The 26,860-nt window shown below is 37.9% G+C and overlaps 1 protein-coding gene across 2 annotated transcripts in view; it reads right to left on the bottom strand.

Annotated features, from left to right (window-relative positions):
* The window catches only part of PPM1B (protein phosphatase, Mg2+/Mn2+ dependent 1B), a 66,944-nt gene that overhangs the window by 14,017 nt on the left and 26,067 nt on the right, over positions 1–26,860 (bottom strand). For both annotated transcript variants that reach the window (XM_032217088.1, XM_032217087.1), the window contains exons 2-5: positions 25,122–25,261; positions 22,020–22,887; positions 19,165–19,282; positions 2,531–2,642 (exon numbers count right to left, since the gene is read on the bottom strand). In XM_032217088.1, coding sequence (XP_032072979.1) covers positions 2,531–2,642; positions 19,165–19,282; positions 22,020–22,865 — 1,076 coding nt within the window. In that variant the 5' untranslated portion in view covers positions 22,866–22,887; positions 25,122–25,261. The remainder of the gene's footprint in view (positions 1–2,530; positions 2,643–19,164; positions 19,283–22,019; positions 22,888–25,121; positions 25,262–26,860) is intronic.

The raw sequence follows: 26,860 nt of genomic DNA, 5'->3' as shown, positions 1-26,860 counted from the left end.
TACTAAGTAATGTGATCATAAAGCATGACATCATAGGTTTGCATTGCTTAGCAATGTTGCTATTAACCGAATCCCACTGGTCAGGAGAGGATACAGACTGATCCAAGCCATTCCAGCTTGGTTTCTCCTAGCCCTGAGCTGCAGTAAGGTAAAGTACTGCTTTCCTCTTCAACTCCTCCCAACCTGCCTATCCCCCCCCCCCCCAAATTTCTTCCCTTTTGATCATCCTGTATAGTGATACTATTCCATGGCAGTGGCAGCTCTGGGGCTGAAACAAACAAGATGATACTTCAGCCCTGGTGCTACCTACCAAGTGCCACATCAAGCGGCACATTCTGGTGAGCCATTCCAGCACAAAGCATGAGCCACTCCCACCACCCTGCAATCTGCAGGCTCTGCCATGCCCAGCTGACTTTTGTCATCTTCGTCCCACTACTGAGAAGCTGCACCCGGCCTAGCCCTATGCCAGGCAGCTGCTGGCTTTTGCAGGCCTTTTTCCAGAGGCCACTTGAACCATTCTCCACTGTTCTCCTACTCCTTCATAAAGCTTCTGAGATCTTCCAAAGCATCACAAGACAAGGCATGCAATTTGGAGGATGATGGATATGGCCTTCTCAAGCAGTTTCAGAAGGCCTCAGAAGTCTTCTGAAACATCATGAGAATGGCATGCACTACTACTTGGAGAAATTACATACTATTTTGGAGAATGGCACAAGCAGCCTCAGGAAGAAGGCCTGGTGCAGCCAGTAGCTGCCTCGCATAAGGCCAGGTTGGGTGTGCAATGGCAGCAGGAGGAAGATAGTGACGGTCAGCTATGGCGATGGTCAGCTGGGTGAACAAGGGCAGTGAGGGTGGCTGGCATTTTGTACTATGGTGCAGTTGTAGCTGGCTATGGTGTAGGGCTTGTGGTGGTACTCCTCAGTAGCAGCGGGGCTGAAACTGAAATAGGGGCCTGGGAGGAAGGGGGTTTGACTAAGACAGAAGTCCTTGGGCCTCTACATCAGCTAGATGTATGTATGCTGCTGCCATCAAGTGCTTCTATGTGGCACAGCCAAAAGAGACAGAGAGACGGATGCGAGAAGTTGTAAGCAGGTGGGCTGTCAAGTACCCAAATTTTTATCATGCAACTGCAGGGCACTATAGTGGTCATATGTTTGGGGACGGGGCATTAAATTCCATTCATTCGATGCTGCTGAAATTTTGAACAATCACTGAACAAATTATCATTAATCTAGTACTACCTCTAGAGCAAATTCACAGAATTATCTAGCTTGAAGCATTTTAGAATGCAACTGAAAAAAACAGTTAAGACTGAACAGCTCCAGATAGCAAAACTTTATATAAAGTTAACAGCTCATCTTGTTCCCGATATATTATGCTACATGCAAAAACACAGGAAGAACAGTCAGTAATGTAGTTACGCATCTGTCATTCTGAAATGCAATTCGTAGAATTACAGCTATTTCTACTGAATGGCCAGATCTACCCTGAAGGTCCCTGGGTAGGGTTAGCAGACTATTTCAGTGAGCTGCAGAACTAATAAAAAGTGATTTTGGTGTTGGAGAAAAGATCAGAGAAAAGTTCAGTATTTTTCAGAGTATAAGACACTCTGAAGTATAAGACAGCACCTAGCTTTTGGGGAGGAAAACAAGAAAAAAAAAATCTGCTTCTGCCTCCCAGCAATTTGCCTCCTTGCAGCAAACAGCCTGTTTCAGTTTCAATTTCAGCACAGCTTGATAAGCACAAGGGGAAAAAAAGTCTGCCTCTGTCTTCCAGCAAGTTGCCTTCTTGCAGCAAACAGCAAGTTTCCGTTTCAATTTCAGCACAGCTTGATTAGCACAAGGGAAAAAAGTCTCTGTCTTCCAGCAAGTTGCCTTCTTGCAGCAAATAGCAAGTTTCAGTTTCAGCACAGTTTAATTAGCACAAGCAGCTGATTGTCTGTTGGATCAGCCTCCCAGCAATCAGCTGTTTCAAGCTGCAGAGATTGCCATAGCCTATTGCCACACATCCCGTTTTCGGCCTCCGTGAATCCCATTTTATGCCCATTCGTGGCGGTGGGGATCAGACTGGGCAAAAAATGGGGGGGGGGGGCGTGGCGGCAGCAGTGGCAATCCCTGAAGCCTGAAACACCTGATGGTCAGGAGATCTAACCAACAATCAGATGCTTGTGCTAATCAAGCTGTGCTGAAGCAAAAACTGAAACAGGCTATTTGCTGCAAGGGAGCAAATTGCTTGGAAGCAGATGCCAAAGGGCTGGCAGGGGGTGAGGCTACATTCAATGTATAAGACACACCCAAATTTCCACCCTCTTTTAGAGGTGGGGGGGGAATACATCTTATACTCCAAAAATATGGTAGTTTCTAATTGTAAATAGTAACTGAGGCATGAAAGAGTACATTTAAATCTACAGAAAGTTATATGGTCATATTAATATTTGAAATCAATAAATATACAAGTCTGCAAAAAAAAAAAAAACCCACAAATTTATTTCTGTTCTATATAGTCAAGAGTTTTGTGTATTTTTACTTACTTGCCAGCTAGACCACCTCCTGGTGGCAAGTTTGGGATATTCTCTGCAGACAAAATGCGCATAACTTGAGCAAGGTCAGGCATTCCTTCTTCACCCGACTTCTCCATAATTTCTAGTTAAAAGAAAGTTCTTAAATTATTAAAAACAAGCAGCATATCCAGAAAACAGCACATCTGATCATGAAAATATCCAGCATAAACACAATTCACAATACTGAAGATATATATTTACAATGTTTCAAAATGTATAGATTTCATTTAAAAAAATAAAATCAAAAACAACAGAACTTTTAAATGTCAGTATCAGTCTCTTTAGTGTTGATTTTGAACCTAACTATAGAGATCACAAGACGGCTGCAATATATTATCTCTAAAGGGAAACCATAATTGTATTTGTTTTACTACTAGGAACCAACTCCTGGTACATTTAATAAAGTCATTAATTTATCCCAGAGATTCAAAATAAAAAAGGAATAAAATGATTGCTAAACTTCTGCTAATACGCAGGAAAGGTATTAAAAACCTTAAGCCTTTTAATAAAAATTGGCTAGACAGAAAAGTTATCAGAGTCCTGTTTTTTTGCTACCATGGACTAATCCAGCTTTCCTCTTTTAATATAAATATTACTATTTCATGGTTTACATTAGGAAGAGAGAAAAGATATATTTTTTCATGACTGAAAAAGGCCTGTTTCCACAATCTGAATTATCTCAGATTAACGTCAGGTTTTTCTCAAATCTTCTGCTACAACTAAAATTCAACTTTGTTATTCAAATAACGAAGTTCAACTCCGATGAAATACATTTGATTACAATGGAATCATGAACTATTTCAGAACTATAGCAATAAAATATATGTAAAATATAAAATACAAGAAAAATGTTTTAATGTACCCTAGAGTTTTGTTTTTGAAAAATAAAATGTGTAAGTCAGATGCCATTTTGATTATTTCAATTTAACTTATTTTATTATTTAGTTTCCAAACAGAAAATTACTATTGAACTAATATCCATACACAATTACTCATAAGTAAATCTTTCTATTCAGCAGAGCTTATTTTAACTATCCAGGATTAAAGTTGCTGCTCCATACAATCTATGATCCTAAATAGAAACTATATGGAATTAATTGTTTTCAAATACGCAATCTTTAAATTTCTGAGGTCTAGTTTTTGCTTCTATCAGTGGCCTGTAACAGATGCCTTATCTTACACCTTCAGGGCTAGGTATTTCTTTTTTCAAATGCTATCATGCCTGGATTTTTGATCTACCAAATTTTATTTATCTAAAACAAAAGTGCAGTTTACATAAAAATGCTGCTCCACAATTTACAATCCTTTAGATAATGAGTTTCTTCTCCCAGCAATTTCCACTGACCAAATGAGAACATCAGAACTCTCTCCCCATCTACAACCCGCAAATGTTTAGGGTATATGTTCAAGAGAGCTCTCCTCCAAGGTAGAACTAAGAACTGAAGGACAAGGACAAAGTCAAGTCATATTAACAGAAATGTACACTATATGGCCAAAAGTATTCGCTCACAACTGATTCTGATTATTTGGATGGGTGAGCAAATACTTTTGGCAATACAGTGTACATGTACAATCCTCATTTATATCTCCGTAATTTCTTTCTATCTTCCCAAAGAGTATCTTACTCTATTACCCTTGCACAAACTAGTTTAATCTAGTCTAATCTTACTTATAACTTTATTAAATGGCCAAAGGTTGGAAGAATATTAAACGGGGGAAAATGTTTCTTAAGTTATCTGTTTTTTTTCTTGTATATATGCTTTGAAGATCTTTTCTAATGCATATCGTACCAAAAGGCTTCTATAGACTTTCTAAATATAACATGATATCCCATTACCAATCCATCTCAACTATATGAACCTTAAAAACCTGGAAACAAGGATAACCGGAAGAAACTACTTTATCAAAAAATAACTTTTAAGACAAAAGCTAATGTTGGTTTTTTAAAGTACTCTCATTCTCATCCCCCAATTTAAAACAAGGTAATCACAGAGCTTTATATTACGAAAATAATATATATAACTTAAGTTAAACGTGGATCATATAGAGAAATTTCCACAACCAAAAGAAGTGTTCAATATTTTTGATTGTTCCTGAAAACAAGTGTTTAGTTTCAGTACAAAATAAAGGAATATTTTCTTTGTTCTTTCATCTGGTTAAGTGATTATCCAATTATATAAAAACTCATAAGTCCTGATATTGAGAAATTGACTTTGCAAACTTACTAATGAAAATATATTTTCGATTATTTTGTTTCATAAAAAGGTTTAGATAACTACTCCATAATTTAATTTCTAATGCTTTATAGCTGATGTAAAATGGCAAGGTGCTGTTTCATTTAATCAAATTTCAGGCTGCATAATTAAGAAAACCACAGACTTTGTCAAAGGGCAGAGTTTGGATATTTATTAAAATCAGGAGAAATGTGAAAATGAAAGAAAGGAGAAAGGGAAAATAAGACTTGTGTTCTTCCGTATTCTCTTCAGTTTTCTTTATATTCTTCTATTCTTGAAATAAATATTCCTTCAATATTCTAACTCTCATTTCTTGTCAAGTATAAGTCACTTAAAGTTGTTACAGTTCATCCAACGTACAGGACATTGAATGACTTGGGCAATTCCTGTGGGGAAAAAAATCAAAAGCAGCACACATAGTTTGAAAAAAGATGGGTAACTTATTTTGTTGAATACTTGGTTTAACTTTATTAATGAAATTGCATATAGAATTTGGCCTTTTTATTAGTTACTGCATATAATTCTGTGTATATTTTGAACACCCTATCTCTTAAAATTACTAATTTATTCCGATATTTTAAAAATTTCCAAAGGGTCAAATGATAGTTATTGAAATACCTAAGCAATCTTTTTAAATTAACATTACAGGATCTGTTAAGTTCCTGAGACAAAAACTGTTGATTCTAAACACAGCATTTAAATCTTGTGAAGTCCTTAAACAGTTCATTATTCTGAACCCAAATGGAATAGATCCATCTAAACTGGCACTGAGGGGGTCATAAAAGTAGTTTCTCTAGGAAAGTTCACTAGTATAGTATGCAAATTCACAGGTTCCAGCTCCCCAAATGCCTGTAGCGTCTCCAGAGTCCCTCTAAAGTGGTTGCAGCTGCAATGCTTAATGTAACAGAAAGGTATTTATTAAATACAAGTGCAATGATCTTATTATAATTAAAGTCAATACAAATTAATTTAAATTAAAGTAAATTTGACTATTATCATGGCCAAAATTCCATTTTGAAGAGCAATCTTTGATATGGCAGTCAAAGACCAACCTTAGGCCTATGACTACCTAATAAACTCCAACATTACATTCAATTACTTAATACTTGTGAGTTGTGGTTTACAACATGCCCCTTTGCATGGATTTTAAAGAACTACAGGTTACAAAAAACTCAGATGCCATGAGCAGAATAGAAAAACAGTAGTTTATCCTTGGCAATACCCTTCAAATATTAAATCTCATCTTAAATAGATTAATATCAAAAACAATAGTTCCCCACTGCCGCTAAACTGGGGGGGGAAATCAGGTTTACTAGATAAAAGGTCTGCTTCTTTATTATAATGGTTTAAATGCATAGGACTTTCATGCCAATAATCTTGAGCATGTTACCAAGGTTTCAATTCTTAATACACAAGATGTAGAAAATGATAATTACAGAAAGTGAAATCTCACTTAGTTCTGTTTATCTTCTTTTTAACTAAGTTTATGAATGTAATATGTGTGAGTAATATAACCAGCTCCACTGTCAAATTTAACCACTTAGTGTATCATGTCACATAAATCAAGCCTATCGTTGTTTTATAATAATCATGACTTCAATAAACCTGCTAAGTATAGGATTTATAGTGAAAACAGGCAGCTGATATAGGTGGCATATATTAAATGGGTCACTGTGGATTTCATTCTTTCCAAAGTTGAGAATACCTGAAAATATATTGGTTTTCTATGGAAATCTACAGCTATAATAAAATTAGTGATATTTTTTATGCTGTGTAAATAGTTTTCCAATGCAAAAACTGATCTGAACAACAGATAATTTACTTAGAAGCTCTGTATGCAAGTAATATTAGGAAAAATGACCCATCTCACAGGGACATAAAAGTTGCATGAATAAGTTCATTTCAGCAAATGAATTTTTCTTATTTATTTATATTTATTTTAATCAATTTGCATATCCACTCAACTTGCAGTAATAAATCTGAGTAACTAACACTAGGTTAAAAACAAATATGGTAAATGTTAACAAAAGAAGAAAAAACAAAAACACATCAATAGTCAACCAGAATAACTCTATTAAGCTTTACTAATTGAATTGGCTCATCTAAAACCCAAAACAACAGGCAAAGGGCCAATCTGATTTGGGGGCAAAAGGTTTCACAACAGATAAGAACTGTCTTCACGCTTCTACCCTCTTAGTTTCACCTGCAAGGGGGAATTTAAAGTAACCTTTTCCTAGTAGATAAAACAGAAGTATATTGCTTGTATTTGAAGGGTTTTACAGGTAAAGTTCTATTAGACATAGAAACCTAATGGAAGTTAATGAAATGTCTTACTATATATTATTCTTTTATAATAGTTCTCACCTACTCATAGATAGCGAGTTACATTCTGTACCAATGGTAGTTTCCAAATGGTTTTCAAAACACATCCAAGTTGAGTACAGAGTCTACCCTAAAGTACATAAGAGAATGAGTTCCTATTCATTCCCTCTTCAAAAGGGGTTGCCATCAGAATGGACAAGTCGCCACTATTAACTCACCACAGCTGATTTTCCTCAGCGAACTCACCACAGCTGATTTTCCCCAGCCAATTCGTCATGGGACAACACACCACAAGACAACTCAATGAGGAATAACTCAAGAGATAGACAAGTAGAATTGCAGTTCATCCCAGGCTTGAAGACTTCTAACTTGAGAAGGTTCAAAACTAAAGTAAGACAAGACCTGCTACAATTCACTTGTCCCTCTCTTGAGTTTTCCCTTTTTGAATTGCCCCGTGGTGAGTCACTGGGGCAAGTCATTGGAGGAGAGTCAAACCCAACAAGTTGTCCTAGACCCTGATGCAATAGCTAGAGATGGACAACAGCTTCCATCTGCTGTGGGTTTTGTGTTCAGGATGATTCCCAACCTCTAACCTGCTCTATTAGTGGAAATAAGACCCAGTCTACAGTCAATGTAGAAGCCAGAATTGCAGAAGGAAATCACAGAAACATGAGTATGACTAAACAAAGGCTGGTTTAATGGAAACAATAACCAATTTAGTTCAACAGACAGGATTAAGCAAAGCATCATATGACCATGATCTGCAATTTCATTTGCTTCTTTATTGACTTTGCTTGACCAAAGCCAACTGTGAAGCTTGCAAATGATGATCATGTGACTCCAGGATACTGCAATTGTCTTAAGTACACACCAGCTGCAAAGCACTTGAATGTGATCATGTGATTATGAGGATGTTGTAATGGTCAAGGCCCAGTTGTAAAGTTACTTTTACAACAGTCTTAACTTTGAATGGTTACTAAACAGCAAAGTTGTTAATGGAGAACTATGCATAAATGAACTTGCAACTATCACATGAATATAATCTAGCACCCAGTTTATGATTACAACATTGTAGAATCGCATAGTCATGTAGTTATCATTTGCAGCTTTCTTTGCCAGTTTCCTATAACGGAAAGCCTGCATGATGTCACAAATAGGAACCATGCAATGTCCTTGCTTAATGACTCGTGGTGATTTGCTTAACGATGAAAGAAACTGCCGGAACTGCCACCATTAAGCGACAACATGGTCATGAGATGTTATACTTTATAAACACATAAGTGATGGATTGCCATTGTTAACTGAGGACTACTTGTATATGCTTGAATATGGGAATTAAAAAGCAGTCTATGAGTTAAGAATGGAGAATTTTTGAGATTACCGTAGTTAAAAACATTCAAATGAGGGTCCTCTAATATAAATATGATTTTAAATTATATTCAAAGCTGAGAAGCAGTTAATTATTTCTTTCCACAACATTCTTCATTTTAAATTAAAACTACTATTACAACTTAAATTCCTAATATAAGTTACATATAAGTAGAGTTATGATTACTGTATTTTTTGGAATATAAGATGCACCTTTTTCCCACAAAGAGGCTGAAAATCTTATATGCTGAATACAGCATTTTTGGCTCCTGAAAACCCACCCCCTTCACCAAAATGGTCAGAGAGCTCCGGGGGGGCTGGGGAGGGCAGAAATGAGTGAAAAACGAGCCCTTTTTTGCTCAATTATGCCACCCAGCCCCCAGGAGTACTCTATAAGCCTCTTGAAGGCTATGCATGCAATTTTTTTGGATGAAAAACGGGATGTTATTTTGCTCATTTTTGGGGGAGGCATCCCCCATGAGCACTCTGCTAGCCCCCTAAAGACTATTTATGCCTTTTGGGGGGGGGAATGGGTCTGTTTCCGCAAAAAAAACAGACCATTTTTGGGAGGTTTGCAGAGTGCAAAACCCTTTAAAAAAAATTGCCTCTTCAAAACCTTGGTGCGTCTTATACTCTGAAAAATACGGTAAGTGAAATTCATGAACTTAAACAAGCAGAGTTTCCCTAATACAGTATATGTGAAAGATCAATTCATATGGAACACAGTATTTATGGCAGGCTTTCCCTTCATGTCCTCAAGTATGCTGTACTATAGCACTCACCATATCTAACTATTACTACCAGTGGTAGATGGTTGCAGTCTAACACTCCTGATGGACACTAAAATAAGAGCTTGTTTAAGTCTCAAATTCCCCATACTACGGGGAAGATCAAAGAGAGAGCTCTGTAGCCATTCATCTTCTTACCAATGACAGAAGAAATACTGCACTGGGAAATTAGTCAAGTGAGATGAAGGTATTCAAAAAGAACCGAGAAGATAACAAGCTTTCCCTAATCTAAAAAAAATGAGATGGCATAAGACAGAAAAATAGAAGAGAATATATGCTTAAGAAAAGCTTTGTAATAAGCATGAATTAAAGTGAAATGCAATATAGAATGAAAACAAAGAGCTGCAATATAACACCAGAGTCTGTTGAGTGAGAGGAGGCCTAGAAATGCCATAAAATATATCAAACACCAAATTGTGATTGAGTTCTACAGGAATCTGTCTTGTCTTGTACCAATCTCCACTGGTATGGCCACTTTTTGCTCTCTTTGTACATCAATAGCACAAAGAAGTTTCTATAAGTATAACAGACTACGTTTCTGTTCCAATCCTGACATTTATATACTGAATACAATGATCTGTTCAGAAGAAGCTATGATCCCCAAAGCCATGCCTTTATCTATATTAAAATGATCAAAGTTGTGGCAAAGAACACATGCAGTCCTCTAAGTAAGTCTGAACTTTCCCAAGGGTGGGGTTCATGCCACCTCCATTCTGATGCGCACATCAGAACTCTGTAAACTGTGGCATGAATTATTGGATGCCTCAAAAGATTTATGCCACCGCAATTAAGTAGAGGAAGCAGAACTTTATTATTGAGAAAAGTGGCTGAGGCATTTGTGAAAGAAGTGAATTTCTTATATGTAACTTCACCAGAAGTCAGGGAATGTGTTCTCAGATCATAGTATTATTTCAAGTAAACAGAGAAAGTAACTCTTGTTGAAACGCAGCTACCAAGCACCGTAAGCATTAAAGGTGGATTATATGAATCCCTTACAGTCGCGATTCAGGCCTAGTATAGGACCAAGACAGCACTGATTGCACTAGTGGAGGATGCCTAGCAAGAACAAGGGGTGGTGGTGGTACATCCATTTTTCCCGTTCTTGACTTCTCAGCAGCTTTCAATAATGATTATGATATCCCTCTGGATTGGATTGGGGGTTGAGGTGGATTACATAGTATTGTGTTGATTCACATCCTTCCTTCAGGGTTGGTTCCAATCAGTTCCAATCCAATAAAGAAGAGGTAAGCATACAGCCCATTATATGGGAAGCAGTTCTGTGCTTTCTCCCGTTTAACATCTACATGAAATGACTTAATGAGGTCATCCATCAGTTCAGGGCAAGTTATCATCAGTATGCTGATGATATTCAGCTCTATAGCTGCACTGATTTGTCAAAGTGCTGCTATGGAGGTCACATTTTGTGTGTGGAGACTGTGGAGGTCTGGATGGGGAATGTTTCGACTCAACCCTAATAAGGCCAAGAGGATTTGGGATATCCCTGATTCTGGGGAAGATTCATCTCTTATTCTAGATGGGGCTGCACTATATACCAAGTAGATTATGTGTGTAATTTAGGGAACTCCTGGATCCATGGCTCCTGCCAAATAATAGGCAGCAATCTTGACTATGGATTTTGTTGTTGTTGTTCCTGGACCAGGGCAATTTGCTCATTGTCTCTCATGCATTAGTCACCTCCTGTTAGATTTAATATAATGTGTTCCACATGGCCTAGAAAAGACTTTAGAAGTTTCAGCTGGTGCAAAATGCAGTTATGAGTGCAAACCCACTTGGCACATATGAGACTTCTGTTCCATGAACTGCAATGGCTATTGGCATGCCTTCAGGTGCAATTCAAGATATTGGTGATTATCTTTAAAGGTCTTCATGGTTTGGGCTAGAATACCTATTGCACCATCTCTCCCTAGAGAGACATGTTCCAGGTTCTACCCATGAGACAATGCTAGCTGGTGGAACCCAGAGAGCATTTCCTACAGTGATGCCTGCCTCTGGAACACCATTCTCCTAGAGATTGAACTTGGGAGGCCAGGAAGAATATGAAAGGGGAGCAAGGAGAATAAGGCAGAGTACATTACTTTTAATATCTCTTTCAGATACTATTTGAAATGCCACCCATTCTTTTTTGTATCCTAGACATATCAAGTATTAATTTTATTGGTGTGCAAATATTTATTGAATCACAGATCAGTTTACTTCTCTTCTAACAAGTAGGTACAGCAAGTACGGTGAAGTTCTCAAATTAAATGGCTGAGTCTGCAAAATACACTAAACTTGGTCTAAAAGAGGGATACTGGTTACTTCTAATAAGACACTTATTAATTTTGTATTTTTTCATTAAAAAAGTTTCCCTAGCAGATATAACTAATCATATAAATGCAATGAAATTAAAACTTCAAAGTAAAAAAGTGTAACAAAGAGATATGACACTGTTAAATCATTCAGGGAATGATGAATCCAGCCAATTTGCTTAATTTTCTAACTGTGAATTTCTCAAATAAGGATGAACTCCAATATTGATGAGTTTATAGATATCATTTCTAATTTAGAGATACAATTTCATATATAGTATGATTTTAAAGCTCTTTAATCTCAATTTTAGTTCTTTCCCTACATCATTTGCTATGGAAAGTGACAATGCAAAGGAAATAAACGAAGTGAGTATAGTTTCAATGTGATATCCACTCTGGAGCTGAAATTGGAAATTCTAATTTCTTCAAGAATGCTTCCAGATTTGGAAGAGTAGTAGTAGCTGTACCTTCATACCACCAGAAAAATATATAACAAATAAAAAAATTTACATTTAGACAATATACTAAAGATTACTGATGTATGTCTACATGTATTTGAAGTTTTAAGGTGCAATGCTCACTTTCAACCAAGAAACACTTTGGATATTGCTAAAATATATTTCTGACCATTGAGCTTCTATCTAAGGTTTCTAGTTAAATTACTTTTTAAATGCATTTGTACTGCTAATTTAATCAAGAATGTCTACGTAAATTTAAACACAGCACAAAATACTTATTTAACGTTAATATCTACCAAAAAAGGGTTGAGCTATTATCCAATATTGCTTGTAATACTAACTGGTTTCCAATCCCAGCATCTTTCTATATACAGTATAAGCATGAAACTGTAATTCTATTAATAGCATGATTTATTAATAATTTTGCCTAGAGATAAATGTAATATTCTCTTCACGAACATGTTTCAGAAACAAGTGTAACAGCAAATAAGTTACATTCCTTAGTTTAAGTTGTCTATATACAGTTTAACACCGCCAGGAATCTCCCAATTAACTGAAAAAAACAAGTAATCCATAAAAAAGGTATAACTCTGTAATAACATTAATCCCTTTCATAAGGAAAAAAAGCTTTATGCTATACTACTGAAACTAACACATAAAGATAACATGCATTATTTTCTTCTCAATGAGAATTTGGAAAATAAGCTCCACAAGCTAATAAAACAGAGTTTACAATAGACCATTAACTCTGACAATGCCAAGGACACGGCAAGGTAAACATTGAAATATTAGAAAATTTAAAGAAGACACTTAAAACGGTAGAGCAAATCTTCAAACATATCGTAATAATTTTAAAATACAATAACTGGTTCAACAGAAGCAAAGACTCCTTAAACATCTTCTATTCTTTCAACACTTGCCTTAGAATATGAAAAGGGTTACTTAATGATATGTGAAGTATGTGAATACGAACCACCATACTATCAGCTCTGAAAAGTGCATTAAAATATGCTTGATAACTCAGACTATTAACTAAAATATATGCTGTCATTAATATTTTTCATTTTCTCCAAGTCAAAACCTTCATAATGATGCATCAAACTGTGCAGCTCATCAGCCAGTGTGCAACAAGTAGCTTGGTATTTGAAAACCTCATCTTATAGTCCCCATCAAGACAACAAATACCTTATTTTTTGGAGTATAATACACACCTTTTGCCTCCCCAAAAGAGGGTGAAACTCTGGGTGTGTCTTATACACTGAATACAGCATTATTGGCCTCCCGAAAACCAATCCCACACATTCCATTTTTCACAAAAATGGATGTGCAGAGGGTTTGGGAGGCCTGCAGAGTGCTCCTGGGGGCTGGGGAGGGTAAAAACAAGTGAAAACGGGTGTTTTTGCCCTCCCAAGCCCCCAGGAGCACTCTGTAGACCTCCTACACCCTCTGCACATTACATTTTTTTTTGCAAAAAACCAAGCCTGTTTTTGTGAAAAATGGACCATTTTTGGCTCGTTTTTGCCCTCCCCAGCCCCCAGGAGCACTCTATAGGCCTCCCACACCATCTGCATGCCCCCTTTTCCACAAAAAAATGGGGTGTGCAGAGGGTTTGGGAGGCCTGCAGAATGCTCCTGGGGGTGGGGAGGGTGAAACCTTTTTTAAAAAAAATTACCTCTTCAAAATCTTGGTGCGTTTTATATTCCGGTGAATCTTATAGTCCGAAAAATACAGGTATATGAGATGAAGGATCTGATATTTTTTCAATAATTGCATCCTTATTAGCTTATCCCAATCATTTTATACATTCCATCAATAATTATTTTGTGTGCAAAAACAGAAATGTTACTTTTAAGATTACAGATACATTCTATTTATTCTGTATTATTCTGTTTATATTCTAAGCAATTGCTGTTTCACCAGTAGTTTGTTACTTTACTGCTATGTTAACATAGTTTTATTTTCATTTTGAATACAAATAATTGCAAAAGTCTATTTATTATTTTACTTTTCACATTTTTGAACTGCCCATCTCCATCAGAGTTGTAGCTCATATCAGCAGGTAAATATCCTCAGTTGAAGATAATGTATTACTAGCACATAAACTTACCATTCTACTTGCCACCAGTATGCATTAACCATTCTTTTTTTTAGAAGATAACCTATTATCTTCTAACATTTCAAAATATAGGATGCAGAAAACATAATGACTACTGATACTAATGGGCAAAATATGATACTGGCTAGGATTATGGGACTATCTTTTTTGCAAACTCCCTCCAGAACATTATCTTAGGTAAACTTTTATGGAAAATCATACTGTGATAATAGTTGCACACCAACATTATAAACATATCTAAAATATATTACATTATTCATAAATTAAAAATTAGTTTCAGAATGACGGATTCCTCCAAGTTTCTGTGTACATTCTAATTCACACATTGTGTTAAGTATTCAGAATTATTTTCATTTTTTCAATCACATCACTGCTAATATTATATCTATTCAGCTAAAAATTTAGGTTTGACTTTTAAAATACTTCAGCCAGCAATATTGTTACCTGTGCTGAAACATGATAGGAAAACAAACATGTCACATCTAAAAATTCATCTCCAAAAATGAATGCCAACTATTAGTTTGTGTGTGTGCATACAATATGTGTACTAGCTCCTGAATCATCCTATTATGGTACATTAAGGCAAAGGGCCAACTTTGTTATACTCACTAAATGCTGGATTAGAAACCAGGATGCTAGGTGTTCCCTTAGGCACAGAAACTAGTTGAATTGAATTTGAATTGAATTGAATTTATTGAGTTTGTATGCCACCCTATTCCCGAGAGACTCAGGGCGGCTCACAATAAAAAGGGAGGGGATACAAAAAATAAAATAAAAACAACAATTTAAAACTCTGCAACAGCCATAACCTCGAATGGGGCTGCATAGCCCCAGGCCTGCCGGAACAGCCAGGTCTTAACCGCTTTGCGGAAGGCCGGAAGGGTAGTAAGGGTCCGGATCTCCACGGGGAGATCGTTCCAGAGGGCCGGAGCAGCCACAGAGAAGGCCCTCCCCCGAGGAGTCGCCAGTCGACATTGGCCGGCAGATGGAATTTGGAGGAGGCCTAGTCTGTGGGATCTAATGGGTCTTTGGGAGGTAACTGGCAGGAGGCGGACTCTCAAGTACCCAGGTCCGATACCATGTAGGGCTTTAAAAGTAACGACTAACACCTAGTTGGGTCATTTTGGACCATTCATTATACATAATAAAGACAGGATAAAAGTAAAAGTAAAATCTAAGGCTATCCATATTATCACAGCATTTGTTAAGCGAAAAGGTATGAGCAACAATGAAAAAGTATGCATTTCCAGGATACTGGGGGAAAAACGCCTGGATTTTATATGGAAAATAAAAGCACTGAATTAGACTAAATATGAAAAGTTATTGTAGCACGTGATAAATTTTGCTTGGGAAAGGAAACTAAGCAGTGTCAAGTGTGATAGTTGGTTCCAAGAGATCAACAGGAAATACCAAGGCTGTAAACCACACTGGAAAGTCAGAAAGTTTTATTTATTATAAATAAATTTATATAGCTGCCTATCTTATGCATCATAAACTTGGAGGCAGGGGGGCTTAAAAATAATAATAAAAAGCATATTACTGTCATAAAAAACACCTAGTGCCCCGACAAAACAATACAACTTTCACATCCCAAAACAACTTTCCAGACGTACACTTCTCTAACACTTGTTGGATAAGCCAGGTCTTTGGGTCCTTTCAGAAGGCAAGGAGGTTAGGTCTGCTTGATGTCAGGGCAAAGGATGTTCCAAGGGCAAAACCAGTTCCAAGGGCAAAGGTTGCAATTGGGAAGCAGGCTGTACTATTGGGCCTACTGGATGGCAACATTTAAGGGATGAGACCTGATAGAGCGTGCAGATACCCTCAGGGAAAGGCAGCCCCACAAACAACAAGTACTCATGTCATTCGGGGGTTTTAAAGGTAAAGGTGTTTAATGGCGCTCAGAAAAGAACTGGAAACTAGTGCATCTTAAGCAGCAATGTGCAACATGGGCAAACCATAGGCTACCCAGCGCTGCATTCTGGATCAGTTGTAATTTCTGGATGGGTCTTCAAAGGCAGCCCCATGTAGAATGCATTACAGTAAGTCAACCAGGAAGTGACTAGGGGATGAGCAAGGTGTCCTACTCCAGGAATGGGGCAAAGTAAAACTGAGAGGAACATAGCTGCCAGCTGCTCCTCCACCAAGGGCAGAAAATCTAGCAACAACCCCAAACTGTGCACCAGCTCTGCCTGTGGAAGTACAACCATAGGTGATGATTTCTGAAAGATGATTCCTGAACATAAAGCGGGAACCAAAAGCCCATAGCTATTCTGTCATGCTATGCCTGAGTCAAAACCAACTCTTCCCCACCCAAATATTTATAGCCTCCAGAGACTGAGACAACTCTAGGACAATGCTGCTTGGGCAGCCAGGAATAGCAAGTGATGTCCAACTGGATATGAGCAGCATACTGGTGATACTCTATGGTGCCTGGTAACCTCTTCTAGCAGCATCAGGTTATAATTTTAAAAAGGGGGGAGAAAAGAGTTAAGCTTGGAGGCACTCCACAACATTGGGGGGGGACTTGGTCTTGCCACCTCTCATCACCACCTTACTGATTTGAATCTGCCACAGAAGCCCCTCTCAATTCCTAGAGACAGTCCAGAAATAAACCAAGATCAGTGATATTGAATACTGTGGAGAGATCCAGGAGGACCAAGGTGGATGTATTGCCACCATCCGAAGCCCTCCAGGAATAACTCACTAGTACAACCAACTCTACACAAAGTTGAGTAACTTTATTTGACAGATGCCAAAAGGCACAACAGTCAAATATGGGCTCTCCCAGCCCCTCCTTACCCAGAAGAGATCTGGTCATCCTAAACAGAATCACCAGCTGATTATCTGCAGACATAAGAGCAGAAAAGTAAATTCACTCCATTGCTCTTATTGCCACAAGGTAAGTCCTAATAAATGGTCTCACCTGTAGCCTTGCTCTTCCTCTTTTGGCAGCAAATCTATAAGTGCCCCTTCTGTTGTTTGATCTCTCACAACTCTTTGGTAAGCCAAGGAGCATTCTGGGATTCGCAAGCAAAAAGACTGAGACAATCCAATTCCAAGGCCCTAATTATATGCTCTTTCCAAGCTTGGATCATAGTTGACCAAATTGTGATTCAGAGCTTCTGGAAAATCCCCAAGCTCGTTCTTGAACTTAACAGGCCCATTAACTGCCTAGGATGGGCTGACTAAATAGTCCCTACCTCTCTGCAGTGGGAGTTGATGTGGAGAATTCTAGAACCAAAAGGCCAATCACTTTTGGCTATGGGAAGTGTTGTGGCCCAGCAGGATCTGGTTGAGCTGCTGATGGACTCGGACAGCAAGGAACCATATGAGTCTGCCCTGGACGATGTGAAGGACCCTGGGCAGGGTTCAGACTCCGAGCAGGGACCAGAGAGGCTGGTTGGACATCAGGAGGCGCCTGAGGCATGGAGCAGTGGGGAGGATTAAAGGCAGTTTGTCTCTGATGCTAGATTGAGAAGGGCTGAGAAACAGAAGCAGCAACTCCATAGGCATACTCATAGAAGATGATTAAGCACAGGTAGTTGTGGATTGGCCCCTCCCAAGAGAGATTATAGGTGAGGCGTTGAGAGGGGACATTTGCAGGAAACAACTGTTCGAATTAAGAAAATCTATCTGTGTATTCTAGCTGTGTCTGTTCGTTTGAACTATCTGGGTTGCTGTAGAGATACTATATTGAATGTGAGTTGCCTGGGCCCTCAGCCAAAGGATTCATTATCTCAGTAAATTAAACAGTGGCAAACAGCCAGGCCTGTGTTGTGGTTTATTCACAGGTTGGGGGGTCAGAACAGGGAAGTAAACAGCAAAGTTGTGTCCATCCAGTTATTAGGATCACAAAGCATCATTACTAACCTGAAAATTCTTCCCAAACAATTGACATTTCCAATGCTGACTTCAGGTTTAGTAGACATACAGTATTTCTGTAATTTATCACATTCTGCAGCTGACATTTTTTGTTATTAGGTTTTAACAAAACTTTCTAGTATTTGTCATCTAACTATTCACATTTCCTGCTCTTCAGAAAGAATTTTTCTCTGCTGTTATATAAATAAGAAACTATTCCCATCAGCAATGAACTAGTAAGTCTAACTTATCATATTTTTTGGAGTATAAGATGCACTCCCCCCCTCAAAGAGGGTGCAAATTTGGGTGCATCTTATATACCAAATGTAGACCCACCCACCCTCCGGCCTCCTCATGTCCTCTCAAACGGAGCTTTAGGAGGCTACAAAGGCAGCATCTCAAACGGAGAGCCTCTCAAACAGCCTCCAAAGGCTCCATTTGCAAAGGAGCTTCTCTTTGCAAAGGCAGCCTCTCAAACCGAGAGGCTGCCTCTCAAAAGCAGCCTTTCAAACAAAGTTTTTGGAGGCTGCAAACTCAGCCTCTCAAACGGAGCTTTTGGAGGATGTTTGAGACACACTCTGTTTGAGAAGCTACCTTTGCAGCCTCCTAAAGCTCCGTTTGAGAGGACATGCAGAGGCTGAAGGGTGGGGGTCGGTGGGGAGAACCTCTCAAACAGCCTCCAAAAGCTCCATTTGCAAAGGAGCTTCTCTTTGCAAATGCAGCCTCTCAAACTGCTCGTGCTGAATCAGGCTAATGTGCTGAAGCTGATCAGGCTGTTTGCTAAGGACGCTAGCCAGATGAATACCGGTAGGATGGATGCTGGTAGGTAGAGGCAGTATTTTTTTTTCTTATTTTCCTCCCCCAAACTAAGGTGAATCTTATACTCCGAAAAATACGGTGAATACATTTAAAATTTTGTAAGGTAAGAAACTTTGTTCTGCTGAACAATCAGCAAGCTCTTAGACAAACTGCTGCATCAGCATCTACTCTTGGTTGCTCTGACTCAGGTGATCTATGTGCACCTTCACCATATTCTGTTTTCTGTTCCCTTCCTATACTGTAGTCCATTTATGTTTCAAGGTGCCCCAACCATTCTAAGAAAATAATCTAACAGGGGGGAAAAATTAAAACAAAAGGCAACTTCTTACCTTCCACCCGTGATTCCAAATGCTTATCCAAATCTGCATCTCTTTTCATTGCCTCATCTGAGACCTTAGGAGCATTTGAAAAGCAAACTAGAACAATACTCATGTTATCACGACTTCCCTATATTTGGGAATGAAAAAACATGACATAATTGAGATGAATGCTTATCCATTTCACAGCCTTAGATTGCCTATTTATTCAATTAACATATTTCAATAACTATGTGCAATTGATTTCCAAATTTAATTAGGTAAACTCCCATTAAATTGTGTTATTGACTAAACAGTTTCTAACAAAAAAATAAAGATGAACGATTTCCATTTCTTCTTTGCATGCCTTCAAAATCTTCTCTGGAAGACAGATAATTTGAGTATGTTAGGCCTGCAGAGCTGCACAAAAGTCCAACCGACTAGGTAGACTGTTCACCCAATTTTGATTTTTTCTTAAATAACTTAGTGCTTAGGAGATTTATCCCACACATACATCAATTCAAAACATCTCACAAAATGCATCATTTTGCAGCAGTGTTCAGCTACTCAAATCCAAGTATTGTAATCAGTGTGGCCATGGTGGTCTGAATAGCTGTGTCTTTTTACAAAAGGAAATCAAGGAGCAAAGTAATAATTTATATAACTATAATTAAACAAAATGTTATCAACAGTGGCCAAGATGGATACATATGAGCTAGAGGATACTGAAGTCTTGTAGGTTTACCACTGATATCCAAACGATGCTCATAAATAGTTGAGTCTTAAGAAAAGTTCAAGCAGGGCTCACAGAGCACCATTCTCAGTCCACTGTTACTCTTTATAAATGATTCAGAGGAGGTAATTAAAGGAATGCTTAACGAATTTGCAGTAAGGGGACTAGCTAATACTTCAGAAGATAAAACCATAATTTAATATATACTTAGTAAGAGTGAACCCTTGCCAAACTCCAGAATGAGGTTCAGTAGTGAGAACTGGGTAGGCAGTTGCAAATACAGTAAGTACATCAATACAGGACTGTAGGGATCCAACCTGGCAGCAGTCTTACGGAAAGGATCTTGGACAATTCGCCAACCACCACCTTAATATCAGCACACAATAAGATGCAACAGGTAAAAGACTGGTATAGTCTAGGCCTGCATTCACAAAAGTTCTGTGTGTAGATGTCAGGTGCTAAAAAAGTTTCAATCTCCTCTGCACTGAACTGATTACACTTGGGACTGTGTCCAGTTTGTTAATTTATATTTTTTTTATAATTTCAATATTTAAGGCCACATTGTCAATAATTTTGGACAGCATATAGTAGTTTAAGAACAGTTAATATTTTTTAAAACAACAACACTGGGATGGCAGACACATTCTCAATTACAAAGTTACATCATGAACAGCAGATGCAGACATTATCCTAGTTCAGTGTCTGTGGAGCAAACAGGAAAAGTGCCATGTGGAATTCAGAGGAGAATGTTGTTCCAAAGAATAGGTGTAGTGAAAGAGAGAAGAGATAACACACTTTAAAAGAGACATGGAGAAGCTGGAGTGGATTCAAAGGATATTTGCTAGAATAAGGGATCTGGAAACCAAGCCCTATGAAGAATTAGTAAGAGAGCAGGCAGGTTTAACTTACAAAGGGAAAAATATGGAAGGGATCGACAAAGTATCTTGTCACATGCAAAAGGAAGGAAACTTACTCTACTAATATCTTGAACAGGGCAAGGACTAGATATATGCAAAATTCACTGAATTAGGAACAGAATATTCACCCTAGAATAGCATTCTAGAGGCGAAGTTTCACACATTCTGATAGGGGATTGGAATGTATTTATTATTTATAAAACAGTGTGACTACAATATATGTAATCCTTGATTTACAACTTGTTTAATAATAATTCAAAGTTACAATCGCTTTGGCGGGGGGGGGAAGCTCATGACCCATTTTGACAGTTATAACAATCCCACCATCATGAGGTTGCGTGATCATAAATCAGGTGCTTGCTGATGGATTCACATTTACATTTATGCTTGGATTTATAACTTGCAGTGACTTATGGTCACGTGATAGCAGTTTGTGACCCTCCCAGCTGGTTTCCAACAAGCAAAATTAATTGGGTAAGGTGGATTTGCTTAACAACTACTATAAATGACCATAAAATCAAGTTTGGCTTTAATGGCTCCATGGCCTAGCAACAGAAATTCCCAATTGTGGTCATAGGTTGAGAATACCTGTAGTGACAAACTCTGTCAATTGAAGTTCTCAACTGAAGCTAAATAGCCAATTATTGGGATGATTTAGTGGATTTTTTCACTAGCCAGGATGGATTAGATTAAATTTATAAGAGCCCTTATATGTTTTATGATTCTTCAAGTCATAATTTTGTAATGTATCAAAGACTGAAATTCATTTAAATGATTTTAGGTACTTGACTTTAAATAGCAATGTGAATTTCATTATTATCAAATGTAAACCCTGGAAAAATCAATACTGGTTTGAGTGGGGAGGGGAAGAGTTTAAACACCGAGAAGCAAAGCACAAACAATTTCTAAGCATTTTTTCTTAAACAATATTGTCTTTGTTTCATGAAAAGAATCTAACTTTGGAGTGTTTTAAATATTCTCTTTCGAGGTAAACATAAACATTAACTTAATTAAGAGTGAATATAAACTAGTTGTGAAAAAATTAAAAGTGCTATTTGGGTTGTATAAAGTGCATTGCCAAGCCCAAAGAAATAGCAAGTGAATGCTTAGTAAGACTGCATCACATGAAGGTGGACTCATCAATACCAAATCTATGCTATTTTTAGCATTAATTTTTGTTCAGTTTTAGCAGTAAAAGGAACATCCAAAATAATCTTAAATCTGAAAAGTTTACATACCTTGTGTAAACAAGTATCCACTACCCAATTGCACACTTTTTCCAGATCATCCGATACTTCAAGCCTAGATTTAACAAATTCACAGAGCTCTTCGTTGCTCATTACATCCCAGATTCCATCACAAGCCAAGACAATAAATTCATCTTCTTCAGCTCTTACAATTTCATAAACCTCTGGTTCTGGAGAAACAAGTTGTTCTGTAGGACCTTTGCCATCAACACATTTATAGTCATAGTCCCCCAGAGCACGAGACACTGCTAATGAGCCATTAACACGCTGAATCATGACACTCCCTCCTGCATTCTGAATTCTCTCCTTCTCCCTTGGATTGCAAGGCTTGTGATCTTGTGTTGAAAAACAGACCTGTCCATTCCTATATAGAACAGCACGTGAGTCTCCACAGTTGATAAAATAAATGTGCTCAGGTGAAATCATAACTCCCACTGCTGTTGAGCCACTCCTGTCCATGCCATTTCTGAGGTCTGAAAAATTGCGCATAAATTCATCAATTTTCAAAAAGCCAGTTCTGATTCCGCTCTTAACATTTTCTACTGAAGGTTCAAGAGCACAGCCAGGCTGTTCTGCTCCCCTGAAGTCTTCATTGTTAGTGATATGTTCTAATAAGTGGTTTGAGCAGTAATTGGCCACACGAGATCCTGCGTGACCATCATAAACAGCAAAGAAAGACCAGTCCTCCAAACCGTGAGGAATTCCTACAACAGCTGTGTGAGCATCTTCCATTTCAACTCTCCATCCTTGCATACTGCTGAGGCCATAACGCAGGCCATTTCCTGCCCCGTGAGCATTATGTTTCTCAGTTTTTGGCTTATCCAAAAATGCGCCCATGTTTCCTAATTTACAAAGGTATCTGCAAAAGAAAATATGATCCTGAGTAGAGCAAGTATCATAATACCACACAAAACAAGGAAAAGCAAAGTCCAGCTATACAAAGTCTGTCTTCAAAACAGCCAAATTATAATTATTTCAGACTACTATAAGCTTCTTCTAGAATGCACTATCAAGATTTTTATTCAGTCCTTACCCATTCCACTTTAAAGAAACAAATGCCTTTTCAGCCAGGCTTTCTTAGTTAGCATTAGTTTTAACTTTTCAAAATGAATGTAAATGTTTGTTTTAGCTGACTAGAGTCGTGATGGCAAACCTATAGCACGCGTGCCCAAAGTGGCACATGAAACTATGTCAATCTGACACGCACGGCCTTGGCTGTTTGTCTTGCGGGTTTCTAGCACGCATGCATGATGATCAGCTGTCATTCACATGCGTGGCAGTGCCAAAAAATGCCCTGTACATGCGCCCCGGCCAGCTGATCATTGGGTGTGCATGCACGTCAGAAGCTGAAAGTTCAGCTTTTCCAGAAAGTGATCCCTTCACGTGTGCAGCAATGCTGAAAACCAGCCTGTGCATGCGTGCCTCCCAGTTGATTGTCGAGTGCGCATGCATGCTAGAACCCAGAATTCGGCTTTTCCGCAGCATGGCCCCAATGAGCACATGCGATGTTTGTGTGCAACCTTTTTGGCACCTGGTGCCGAAAAGGTTCGCCATCACTGGACTAGAGTGTCCTACAGACAAAATAAATAAGCCCAAACCTTGAAATATGTAGTAATTATCTTTTTGTTACTAAATAATAAAAAATGTACAAATCACAAATCCCATCTTACATCTGCATGTCATATCTGTAAATTAGCCACAGTAGTTTTAATATGCAAAGTTCTTTTACCTATTCTATTTTAAGTATGAAGTAGCAGATACATATGCATATTTCCCAGCTATAATCAGTAATAGTTGAACAGAACACAAGCATGTGAACCCATGTATAAGAATAATGATTAAAACAGTACTCATGGTATTCAATCTAAAATAGTATTTAGTAGCCCAAGTTCAGACAATTTCCTATTTATAGCACAACTTCTTTTTTTTTTAAAGAGGGGGTAGGCAGCCGTATCTTGCAATAACTATAGGACTCTTCAAAGCATTGGAAACAGGTGCTTTGTAAATCATGTTAGCATTACAAAGCTATATTCAAAAAATAAAAACAATTGTGACTTTTACAAGGCCTATGCTGCTACTTCAAAAGCTGTCCCCAATTGCCTATGGAAATCTGTGCTTGCATTTGGCTGCTTTAATGCTCTGAAGAGAACTGCTTCTCTCACATCAATACATTTTACAAAATACAGTACTTCTTTCAAATATTTTCTACAATTCTTAAAACAGTATATATTTCCCCCCAAAGCGGACATATTTAAAGACTCTATAGAGCAGACAACTCCAAAGGATATAGTGAACATACAGCTTTTCAAATCAATAGTATAAATTAGATGGCATCTACAATATCCTATGAATCAGTGATGTTCAGAAATCCCAAATAACCCTCCTCACAACATCAGCTTACTTACATACTGAGTTATATAACAGATAGCATTGTTCCTGACAAAAAAACATCTAAAACTTGGTTAATGTATATGGTGCACAAGAGAATATCATTCAACTATCAAAAATTACGAACTGCTATTATACATGTAGCCATTCATTTGGTGACCAAAGATACAACAGCACTGACAACAGTGACTTGTGATCAGTCCTGACTGTTGCATCCCCAGTCACATAGTCAAAATTTGAGTAATTGGCAACCGGCTATTTACAAGAATTGTAGTATCCTGAAGTTAGTTGATTGCCATTTGAGACTTTCCCAGCCAGCTTCAGATGAGCAAAGTCAATGAGAGAAGCTGAATTAACTTAACAACCTGTGAATCCTTTAACTGCATTGATATGATTAACAACCACAGGAAAAAGGACGTAAAATTGGACGTGACTTAACTGTCTTGCTTACCAACAGAAATTCTGATCCCAATTGTAGTTGTAAATTGAGGATTATTTGTGTTTTTGTAAATATGAAGTCAATAACTTCAATTAAGAATGATGCTGAAACGGAAAACTCATGAATACTGCAGAGAGTAAGAAAACAGAACACTTTTGGCACATACCTGTTACAAACATAGTTTATTAATACATTAAGTTCCAATAGCTAGATAGAGATCAGTTATGTACTCCATTACATCTAATTATCTATCAAGAAATATTTACCTGTTAACTGTACTTCTGGCAATTTTTGTTCAGTTCTAAAAACGTATGGTTTACATTCCTTCAGCCAATAGGCATAGAACAGATTAAACTTGAAAGCCTTCAAATCATGCAGTGCAATACTTCCAGTCACTTGGAATTTCCTAGAAGAGATAATATTAATTAGAACATCATATTGCAGAATGAATTTGCAGTTTAGGAATGCATTAAATATTTCATTTTGTTATCTTTATTATAGTTCCAGATGCATATAATGTTAAGTTTTCTTTGCAAGTCTTTATTTAAAAAGGTAAAGGTTCCTCTCGCACATATGTGCTATTCGTTCCCGACTCTAGGAGGCGGTGCTAATCTGTTTCAAAGCCAAAGAGCCAGCGCTGTCTGAAGACATCTCCGTGGTAATGTGGCTGGCATGACTAAATGCCGAAGGCGCAATGGAACCTGTTACCTTCCCATGAAAGGTGGTCCTATTTTTCTATTTGCATTTTTACATGCTCTCGAACTGCTAGGCTGGCAGAAGTTGGGACAAGTAACGGGAACTCATTCCATTACGCGACATTAGGGATTCGAACTGCCGAACTGCTGACCTTTCTGATTGACAAGCTCAGCATCTTAGCCACTGAGCCTCCACGTCTCTTTTTAAAATTTTTATTTATTTTATTTATTTACATTACATCAAAACTTTCAAATAAATTTGAACAGGTACCCTGTCACTGAAAAAACAGTCTATTCATGGTACAGCTCTCTTCTAGGATAGACTCTTCCAGCATAGACTAAAATATGCTTAAATCAATTCAATGAACTAAAGGACCAACCTAAGTTAAAATATATTGCGAGCTTTGAAACAGCAGTTTTAGAAAATTTGCAAATAATAAATAACCCAAATGTATGCCGAATTCAAAGAGAAAAATTTCTATAATTAGATATTGTATTAATCAGAAAAAATATTATATCTGAAAGAAAAAAAGACCCTCTATTTTTATCTAAGCATTTCAAAGCTGATGTAGGGAGGCCTGGAAGAGATTGGAATTACTTCCTCTGCCTTCCAATGAGAAAAGGTATTTCATTAACATAAATATTAACTTATACAACCTGGTAAAATAAAACAGGTGAATAACCCATTAGGCTACAGGATTGCGCTGCAAAAATCCAGATGACAAATAAAGAATTTTGATACTTGTTTGCTGCCATGTAGTATTCATTCTGATTTAAGCGATAATACTCTAACCCAGTATTAAGATATACTCTAACCCAGTGATGGCAACCTTTTTGTCATTGCATGCCAAAAGTGCGTGTGCACCTATAATGCAATGTGCGTGGCCGTGTGCCCCATCCCTTGCGCATGTGTGCATTACCCCATGTGCTCCCCGCGCATGCAGGGACCCCTGTACATGCACCCCACCCACCGTGCATGCGTGGCAGACCTGAAAACCACTGGCCAGCAGGAGATGTGCGAACGCATGGTGGAGCTGAGCTGGGCGACAGCTTACATGCCTGCAAAAAGAGCTCTGCCATAAGTTCGCCATCATGGCTCTAACCTCTATAGACTACTGATAATTTTTGGCTATATGAAGATATGCTACTAAAGTGACAGAGAATAAAAAATAAGATCAGCAAGCTGTGCAAAAATATTTCCCATGTATTGCTGCTGCTTTCTGAGACACACATTATCCCTCCCATTTTTGCTTACTGACTGCCCTCCACTGCAGCTGCTTTTTCCCTAGATTTAATGCTACAAATTTGCC

Source organism: Thamnophis elegans, chromosome 4 (genome assembly GCF_009769535.1).
Source record: "Thamnophis elegans isolate rThaEle1 chromosome 4, rThaEle1.pri, whole genome shotgun sequence".
In the NCBI taxonomy this organism is placed as follows: domain Eukaryota; kingdom Metazoa; phylum Chordata; class Lepidosauria; order Squamata; family Colubridae; genus Thamnophis; species Thamnophis elegans.
This window is presented reverse-complemented; position numbering and strand designations above follow the sequence as displayed.